This window comes from Salvelinus alpinus, chromosome 35 (genome assembly GCF_045679555.1).
Source record: "Salvelinus alpinus chromosome 35, SLU_Salpinus.1, whole genome shotgun sequence".
In the NCBI taxonomy this organism is placed as follows: domain Eukaryota; kingdom Metazoa; phylum Chordata; class Actinopteri; order Salmoniformes; family Salmonidae; genus Salvelinus; species Salvelinus alpinus.
The window spans coordinates 15,454,600-15,464,670 of record NC_092120.1 but is presented as its reverse complement, the minus strand read 5'-3'; the positions used below and the strand labels follow the sequence as shown (position 1 = coordinate 15,464,670).

Here is a 10,071-nt window from a genome sequence, read left to right as displayed (position 1 = left end):
TGCGAGACCACGCACGAGAGACCGCAAGATGGGCCGCACAACGAACTTCCAATAGTGACGAGAGGAGGGCAACAGAGCGACTGCTCCCCCAGCCGCAGCTCGAGCCCAGCCCTGCTTCGCACCCCAGTCCGACCGACCCATCCCTTAGAGCCAATCCTTATCCCGGATCTTTTTTGCCAACTTCCCTTACCTACATTGTTATAACATGCCAGAGGCTGTTCACCTTGGAGACCTGCTGTGAATATGGGTACGGCCCGGTGTGAGATTTACACCCTCTCCCCCAGATTTTCAAGGGCCAGGGAGAGCTCACCGGACGCAGCCGAAACCGCAAGGCTTTCCAGTGCTTGGACCCCTCTCTCGGGGCGAACCAATTCCAGGGCGCCCTGCCCTTCACAAAAAAAAGAGAACTCTCCCCGGGGCTCCCGCCAGCTTCTCCGGGATCGGTCGCATTACTGCACTGGATGCGTTGTGGCACCCGTCTCTGCCAGTCCGTGTACATTCTAAAAGTAGTTTGAGGTCAGTAGGTCACATGACCAAGGAGCTATTGAAATTATGAAGTTAGAAAAATGTATGTAAAATCGTGTGAGATTAAAATGGACAAACTGAAGGGTGTGCAATGTGTAGGCCTACTGAGTGTACATTCTGAACCTTGTTTGAAGTCAGTAGGTCACATGACCAAGGAGCTATTTTAAATAATTTAAAATAGTGCAAGATGTAAATCGACAAAAAAGTGTGTGCACTGTGTGTCTATGCCATTTGGGTTAGCTACAACCAGTTTTGAAAGTTTTAGGAGTAATGGTTAAAGAGCTATTGAAATTTGATCAATTAGATTTGTCACTATGTTGACGGTCCCTAACTGCTGTTGGTGGACGTAAGGAAAACTACAGGCGAATATCCAACCTGAATCTGGCTTTACTTCAGTTGTTTTGATTGGGATTCCTCAATCCCTTTCATACAGATGCTTACCCATAAAGTACCTTTTATTTTAGCTGGTTCAGATTTTTCACATCACTATCAGATATGAAAGATAAGAGATCCCTTTCAATGCAATGAACATAATAATAATGTAATCCAGGTGCATAACATTGAAACCAGAATAATTGTCTCCTAACTATGAAGTTTTCTCACTAGGCCTGGCTACATAGATGGTGACAAAATATTGGCAGCCCAATAATTTTTCACATTTGTCAGATTTGATTCAATAGTAAATCAATTAAAAACCTTAATATAGGATACATAGTTGGGGTTAGGAAGCACCTCACCAAATGAATGTCAGTATACATGTATGTCTCAGGGTGTAAAGCAACAGGTTATTTTGGATCTGGGTTGAGCGTGCAGTGTGAAGCAGAGACCGAACACAAAGGACAGCTTTGATAGATTTATTGTGGAAGACAGAATTCACCTGGGTGAAAATGGCTCCCGGCTGTTGTCATCAAACATTGGGAAGGTTGTTGGTCAACTAAATAGATATGAGGACAATATTAGCGTTACATGTAAGTCAGTGTTTACCATCTCCTCATTGGTCACTGTGAGTTCCACATGTTGTATCTGAAAGTGGTGACATGCCAAATGGTGCTAACTGGAGAAATGTCATTGTTATTGCTGCTTTGTTTTCCTAATAGGTATAATCCAATCTTTGAGTATCCTCTTGTTCTGAAATCTCAAAGTTTTGAAACTCCGTATGATTTTTAATGCAGAAAAGGTTTGACATTTTTACATGTTAATATTGGTAGTTTATTACCTAAAATTGATAATGTCAAGATCTGGGCCTCACAGGCAGACCCTGATGTTTTTATTGTATCTGAGACTTGGTTAACTGGTAAAACCCTGGACTCTGATGTTGCTATGGATGGTTACAATATGTTCATGGCTGATAGGAAAGGCAAAAGTGGCGGTGTTGCTATTTACACAAAGAATCTTTCTTTCTCTGTTAAAGGCTACTTCCAGTCCTAAACTATTTGAATTGTTGGCTTTAAGTCTTCAGTTGTGTTCAAACTCAAGAATAACAGGTACAGGAATCTATCGTCCACCTTCTGCCAAGAAGTGTGTACTAAACGAACTCACTGATTTAATTGCCATTTCCATTACCCCAGAGGTGTTGATTGCCAGAGATTTTAATATTGCATGGGGAATGCAGGATGCTGATTGTCTAAATGATTTTTGTGCTAATCTAAATTTGACCCAGCTGATTACAAAGCCCACACGTCCAAACTTAAAGGACCCTACGAAGTTGACTTTAACCTCATATTTACAAATACTCCAGAGAAATATGCTTGGAGTGGGGTATTTGCTTTGGATATTAGTGACCACTGTCCCATTGCATGTGTCAGGGATATACGGATGCTTCGATCCAAACCTCATTTTATCAACAAGATACATTTTTAACATTTCAATGGACAGGCCTTTTTTTTTACCTTTTATTTAGGTGACTTTGATTGTATTGCATCTATACCAGACCCAGAGTTGTCTCTGAACCACTTCTCAAATGTTTTCAATTGTATTGTAGTTAAACATGCTCCCTTTAAAAAATGTGAATACAAAATCGATCTTGCCCTTGGTTCAGTCCAGAGCTATCTTAAGTCATATAAAACAGAGATGCTGCATGGGCCAAAGCTAGATTCACAGACTCGGGGCCCGGACTGGCAGTCATTTAGGCAGTTGAAGTCTGTGTGTAAAACTAGTTTAAAAAAAAAAAAAGCAACATCTGATTATTATGTTAATACACTATCTGAATGTACAGGGAACCAAGCTACATGTTGGAAAGCTGTTAATTCACTGAAGGGTTGTAACTCCTCTTCTCTCCCCAATAAATTCATTTAGAATCTGGCCCTTTTACTGACAAAATTGATATCATTAATGGATTTAATCACAATTTTATCTCTGCAGGCTTTATATTTGAATGTATTTCAAAGGCAGCTCTTGAAAAGAGTAGTTTGGATGTAGATGGTGAAAATCTATTGAATGATACTGAACATGCTGGTCAGGAGTTTTCTTTTCGGGAAATTCAATGATAAAGAAGTCCTGGATGCTTTGTTAACATTAGACCAAAAAAAAAAAGCCACAGGGGCTGATCATTTGGATCCTGGTCTGCTTAAGTGTGCAGCACCCCTTATTGCTGGCTCAGTAAACCACATTTTTTATTTAACATTGTTATCAGGAAGTATTCCAAAAGCTTGGAAATCTGCCACTTCATAAGGGTGGGGATGCAAAATATCTTGACAACTATCGCCCCATTTCAAGACTCATTGTTTAGCTAAAATTCTTGAATCCTTGGTTCATGTACAACTTTGTTCCTTTTTATCTGATAATTGTTTCTTAATATAAACCAATCCGGGTTTAGGCCTGGGCATAGTACTACCACAGCAACCACGCTAGTTGTTAATGATCTTGTCAATGCCTTGGATGATAAAAAGAGCTGTGCTGCCTTGTTTATTGATCTGTCAAAGGCGTTCAACACTGTTGATCATTCTGTTTTGCTGAAGAAATGACCAAGAGTAGGCCTGGGATATAGAGCCTGTTTATGGTTTCAGGATTATCTTAGCGACAAAACTCAGGCCATCTTCATAGATGGGGTTAAACTTCAACATGACTTTGATTCAATTCAGAAATCACTTACAGATCTTAAATTAGTGTTAAATACAAGTAAAACCAAGCTCATCCAGTTCTCTAGGTCACGAAATGTTGACCCTGAGGACCTGCATATGTGCGCTATAAATGGAGCACAAATTGAGCTTGATTTTCAACATAAGTACCTGGGTGTCTGGATTGATGACAAGTTGTCCTTTGTAACGCATATAAAAAATCTGGCTAAGATCCAAGATTGTTTTTTTTATATCGAAATAAATCATGCCTTAGTATTAAAAATAGGAGAAAGATTGTTCAAGCAATAGCTGTCTTAACCATCACCTGAGGGGTGGGGGACAAATTGGACCAAACCTATCTCCTCTCTTGACGATCGCTGTAAAAACACAAAAGGGGAGAGAGAAAATAACATTGAGCCATAAAAGTTTAGCAATTTTATTAGTTGTAGCTGTTTTAATAAATACATTAGCATTTTATTGTATAGAATGTTGTGGTTAGATGATATAAAATAGAGAATAGCCTTCCTAATTATAACTTGATATTTTAAAGAGGTCATAAAATCTGGATAAGAGGACCCTTAAACTATTAATCTTAAATTGTGTACATACCGTTCAATCTTGCAATAACAGAAACAGATTCCCAACACTGACACGAGGCCAATCCCAGCACAGAAGACCCCTATGGATAAACATAAACTTAGCAAAAAAAGAAACGACCCTGTCTTTCAAAGATAATTTGTAAAAATCTAAATAACTTCACAGATCTTCATTGTAAGGGGTTTAAACACTGTTTCCCATGCTTGTTCAATGAACCATAAACAATTAATGAACATTCACCTGTGGAACGGACATTAAGACACTAACAGCTTACAGACTGTAGGCAATTAAGGTCACAGTTATGAAAAATTAGGACACTGAAGAGGCCTTTCTGCTGACTCTGAAAAACACCAAAAGAAAGATGCCCAGGGTCCCTGCTCATCTGCGTGAACGTGCCTTAGGCATGCTGCAAGGAGGCATGAGGACTGCAGATGTGGCCAGGGCAATAAATTGCAATGTCTGTACTGTGAGACGCCAAAGACAGCACTTCAGGGAGACAGGATGGACAGCTGATCGTCCTCGCAGTGGCAGACCACGTGTAACAACACCTGCACATGATCGGTACATCCGAACATCACACCTGCGGGACAGGTACAGGATTGCGGCAACAACTGCCCGAGTTACACCAGGAACGCACAATCCCTCCATCAGTGCTCAGACTGTCCGCAATAAGCTGAGAGAAGCTGGACTGAGGGCTTGTAGGCCTGTTTGTAAGGCAGGTCCTCACTAGACATCACCGACAACAACGTCGCTCACCTATGGGCACAAACCCACCGTTGCTGGACCAGACAGTACTGGCAAAATGTGCTCTTCACTGACGAGTCACAGTTTTGTCTCACCAGGGGTGATGGTCGGAGTCGCGTTTATCGTCAAAGGAATGAGCATTACACCGAGGCCTGTACTCTGGAGCGGGATCGATTTGGAGGTGGAGGGTCCGGCATGGTTTGGGGTGGCGTGTATCATCATCGGCATCATCGGACTGCGCTTGTTGTCATTGCAGGCAATCTCAACGCTGTGTGCGTTACAGGGAAGACATCCTCCTCCCTCATGTGGTACCCTTCCTGCAGTCTCATCCTGAGATGACCCTCCAGCATGACAATGCCATACTGCTCGTTCTGTGCGTGATTTCCTGCAAGACAGGAATGTCAGTGTTCTGCCATGGCCAGCGAAGAGCCCGTATCTCAATCCCGTTGAGCACGTCTGGATCGGAGGGTGAGGGCTAGGGCCATTCCCCCCAGAAATGTCTGGGAACTTGCAGGTGCCTTGGTGGAAGAGTGGGGTAACATCTAACAGCAAGAACTGGCAAATCTGGTGCAGTCCACGAGGAGACGCACTGCAGTACTTAATGCAGTGGGTGGCCACACCAAATACTGACTGTTACTTTTGATTTTGACCCCCCCCCCTCCCTCCCCCCTCCCTTTGTTCAGGGACACATTCCATTTCGGTTAGTCACATGTCTGTGGAACTTGTTCAGTTTGTCTCAGTTGTTGAATCTTGTTATGTTCATACAAATATTTACACATAAATAAACGCAGTTGACAGTGAGAGGACGGTTCTTTTTTTGCTGACATTATTTTCATACTTTTAAAAAACTACAAAATATATTTTGGTCTTGACATTCCCAACTCTAGTATCAAAAAATATAGGTAATTTGTGTTTATTCAAGTTACACAAAACACCAAAAATATATATTTTTAAAGCACTACTGGTACATAGATACATACCAATACCGGCAATCCTACCAGGGTTGAGGGTACCAGAAATCTCACCAGGGATAAGGTCTTAGGGGATACAAAATCATATTTGATTTAGAAATATGGTATTGATCTTTATAGGTGAATATATCACTTTCTATTTTCTAACATCAATGTTTTAACAGATGTTTACCTGTTACACGATCAACAGTCTTCATCGCTGGGCAGTCTGTCATTAAAACAGTTAATGATTATAAACATCAATTGAGGGAAGGGTATTTAAATTACTTATTTATAGAATAACAAATCACATTTAAAAAAACAAAAGACAATATGCAACTGAAGATACATTTCCCATCCTGACTGTTGAATAGTAATGTTATCAAAATCTGTTTTGTCACATTGCTTTAATTCACTATTGAGTCCTATTTTAGCCATATGTTATACTTACCAACCATAAAGATGTTTTTCAATCGGATGCCATCAACCTCCCAGTCGAGCAGCCCAGCTGCTTCCCAGCTGTCTGAGCAAAAGAGGATTATATCTCCGATATCAGGAAGACACAAAACACACCTCCGACTCTGAGGAGGTGGTGCAGCGGTGGTGGAACAACTTGTGAGGTTTTCCATGGGGTTACTTCTCTGATACACTAGGGTGTCATTCGATCCATATATTGTCTGCACTTTTGCACATCTGTCGTCATTGCAGGCTGAACAGCTTCCTGAGATAACACGAAAAGGAGGTATGGATGAACACAAAGGCAGCAAGTAGGAACATTAAAATGAACACATTTGGAATATTACATTTTCCTCAGAAGGTTGATCATATAGATGGATTTAACTTTAAAATCTCCATGACATTTTTATTGATGGATTTGAAAATAATAGTAAAATGCCACACAACTAAAAATCTGTGGTTGCTTAGTTGTTTAAAGCAGTACATATCTCATACAGGGTGGGAAAGAGACATAGGGAGAGGGTGAAACAGAGGAAGTGAGAGAATGCCTCTACTAGTATAAACTGATCACACATCCTCACTTACAGGAGTTTTCCTGAGAGAGTGTTCCACTTCCTGCATGTGTGTCAGTCAAGTTGAGCTCATTACATGACTGGCTGCTCTATCAATCTAAACACACATCAGAATGTATAGAGCTTTTCACTGCAAAAATAATCTCTAAACATTTAAAGAGCAAACGGATAAAAAGGCAGAGCTCACCATCAGAGTCTTGAATTAGTGCAGTGACGATTAAGACCTGAAGAAACACTGGAAACACAGGACATTAAGGTTATTTTTTTGTTTGTTTTCATTGTTGTAACAATCACCAAAAGCACCTATTTTGTTCAACGTTATTGATTCCAACACAAGCTGGAATAGAACATGAATGAATTAAAAAAGTATCAGAAGTACTGCAAACACAGTGTACTGTTTGACAGAGTGATAGACTGTTTCATCAACGTGAAAGAGAGGAGGATGACATTGGTGTTTCTCTACAAGTAGGGTGAGTCAACATGTCTTTTTCTACTTGCACGAGCACACAGAAGTCCAAACCATTGACAGCCACATGATATTTAGCTTACGTTAATTGGACTAAATTGTTTTTGATATCTTTTAGTTGTCACTGTATTAGACTAAGCATAGGTGATTTGATGAGGTTGAAGTTGAAATGGTGCTGGAAGAGTGGAGGCAGCTCCTGTTTTCTTCGCGACTTGCGGTAACTTTCCGTGGTTCTAAATCAATAGTTGTTTAGTGGTCAGACAATTTCGGAAACATTAACTTGCTTGACCATGCTGTAGATCATGTAACTGTTTGTTAAATGCAATATGCTTGCTTTGTGGACTTCACTGGACAGAGGTTGCTCTCTGGTTTTGTGATGAAACAAAGGTGTGTTTAAAAAAAAATTCTGCCACTGTCTTCTTATTGTCTCGGCCTTAGGCCTATATATCATGGTCGCAAGGCATATGCAAGGCATATGAACTAACAGGTTAGAGTAAAAAACACAAGTATCACAACACATGGCTTGGATTCCCCAGTGATTTTTACCCACGCACCGCTACTGCAAACACGTAACAATTCAAGTGAAAGGAAAAATAAATACCAGTATATTTCACATGCTCCATCCCAGCCCCTCTTCTTCTGTCAAAGGTCATTTTCATTTGTTGACGAGGAGCTGCAAGTTCACTCACACACTGGGTAACAGGAAGTCGCTGGGTGACAGGAAGTGGGAGGCCTTTCGACTCCTGACTTTGAGCCATGGTTAATTTAAGATTTGGGGCCTCTTCATCTCTTCTGTAGGTAGCAATGTTCCATTTTGCCTCTCTCTTGTACCCTGTTACACCCCCATTTTGGATTGGTGATCCCCTGAAGACTCATAACATTTTCTTCACCACTGTAGAGACACATCCTGGGCGGGTAGATCTCTGGTCAGTCCCATGAGTGTAGAAATCATCCACTTGACCATTTTTCTTAACACGACCAGAGATAACTCAAGGATCCTTAGGGCTTTCAGACACTTGCACAGGTAGATTAGCACAAGTAACAGGCACTCCTGGTGTCCTGTAGCTGTTGAGTCCTTTTATTCTCTCTGTTTTGCTAGGGATGGGCCTTACAAAACTGTCACTCTCAGCTTGATGTGGTGTTTTCTCAGGGTAATGATCAGTCCAGATGCTGTGCTGCATATCTGCTGAGAAGCCAGCACAAAGACATTGAATCAATACAAAGACATTGAATCAATTTATCATCTGGGTTAACCTGCCATGGTCAATGCCAATCCATGATATAAGCAAACGTGTGTGTGCACACACAGACGAGTTATTTGTAGTCTTACCCACTTTCCTGAGCATGCTGCAATGATCTACCTGTGGGGTAAATAAAAATAGTAATTGTGAATCATTATCGTGACGTTGGGAAAACGTAAATAGGGGCCTGGAGAATATGATGTAGGCCTAGTTAAATTCATCAGCCGTTAAATGCTTACACATTAATGATCTACTGCAAAATAACGCCAAGCAAAATAAAACGCTACGTTTTTGTAGAGTATGAGTTGCGTTATGGACCTTGTGATGTCTGAGGACAGGTCTTTTTTCTTTACTAGGCTACTAACTATTGGAATTGTAAATGGCATGTCACACGTTATTGGAGTTACACGCGCCTTATCTAAAAAAAATATATCTAAAAGAACAGGTCAAGAGAAATAGCACAGGCTAATATAAATACAAAAGTCCTACTATAATAGCTTATATTTGACCAATTACACACACTAAATAGGATAACGATTAAGCTGAATTAACCATTAATCTTCCAAAATGTGATAATCATAAATGATGTCGATGACTCACCTGGCAAAATTGAAGTCGTATTAAAACTACGAGTTTAAGGCAGGCAAACATTTATTTAGGACTACCCCACGAAATACAGGCTATTCTGCACGGGCTACATAAAAAAAGTTATGTTCCATTTAGGCTATGCTTAATAGCATAATAGTATTCATTGCAATTCTGACTGTCACCCAAGTTCATAGACATTGTTTTATGAAAGACACCCTTAAACGTATTATTTTATGATCTTGGCTTATCATGCAAAGCCATATCAAAGACTATGATAACTAACCCCATACAGTTTTCACCTTTCCTCCGTGACCGTATTATCGGAGAAGAATTATCGGCCTTCTGCGCGCAATATGTCTACAAAGTTCAGAAATAGCTTAGCAGGCCTTACTCAGCCCAACCGGTACAGTTAAACTCCGGAACGTATAGGCTATTCCGAGCACAATAATGAACATTAAAATCATACAAGTTAAGTTAGATGATATATTTGAATGTAGACTTACTCAACTTTGTGATAATAATATGCATTGTCGCGAAGTTTGAGTGAGCCCAGTACGTGTCAGTTGTCAGATGTCGCCCACAGTATGCTTTAACAAACTTTCAAGAAAATACACATGCTGAACTGGATAGTACCGGTATGATCCTTATATAAAGAGTGATTGAACTTAATTGAAATTTGAGAAACATCTCCTCCTGGTGCTTCAAATGTGCATGGGCATAATAGGCCTATTCATATTAGCCTAAAAATAAAGCTGTATTACATATAGAAAACCGGCTCTAAAGGGCTCTTCTACAGGGGCAAGGGTTCATTCTCTTAGAATAAAGGCTTCTAAACTTTGTTGGGTGATAAGGTTCTACCTGGAACCATAAAGGGTT

The 10,071-nt window shown here is 40.4% G+C and overlaps 1 protein-coding gene across 3 annotated transcripts; it reads right to left on the bottom strand.

Annotated features, from left to right (window-relative positions):
• Positions 1–1,365: 1,365 nt before the first annotated feature.
• LOC139564476 (uncharacterized) lies at positions 1,366–9,829 on the bottom strand. 3 transcript variants are annotated; one of them, XM_071384028.1, is made up of 10 exons: positions 9,699–9,829; positions 8,697–8,727; positions 7,968–8,552; positions 7,088–7,135; positions 6,324–6,593; positions 6,066–6,101; positions 5,903–5,959; positions 4,191–4,260; positions 3,907–3,958; positions 1,366–1,459 (listed from the first exon to the last, which is right to left on the bottom strand). In XM_071384028.1, exons 3-9 carry the CDS (start codon positions 8,122–8,124, stop codon positions 3,937–3,939), a joined length of 660 nt encoding a protein of 219 aa, XP_071240129.1. In that variant the 5' UTR covers positions 8,125–8,552; positions 8,697–8,727; positions 9,699–9,829; the 3' UTR covers positions 1,366–1,459; positions 3,907–3,936. The 3 variants fall into 3 exon arrangements, with proteins under 3 accessions (XP_071240129.1, XP_071240127.1, XP_071240130.1); XM_071384026.1 differs by having other exon boundaries at positions 1,366–3,958; XM_071384029.1 differs by having other exon boundaries at positions 1,366–3,958; positions 7,968–8,549.
• Positions 9,830–10,071: the final 242 nt, after the last annotated feature.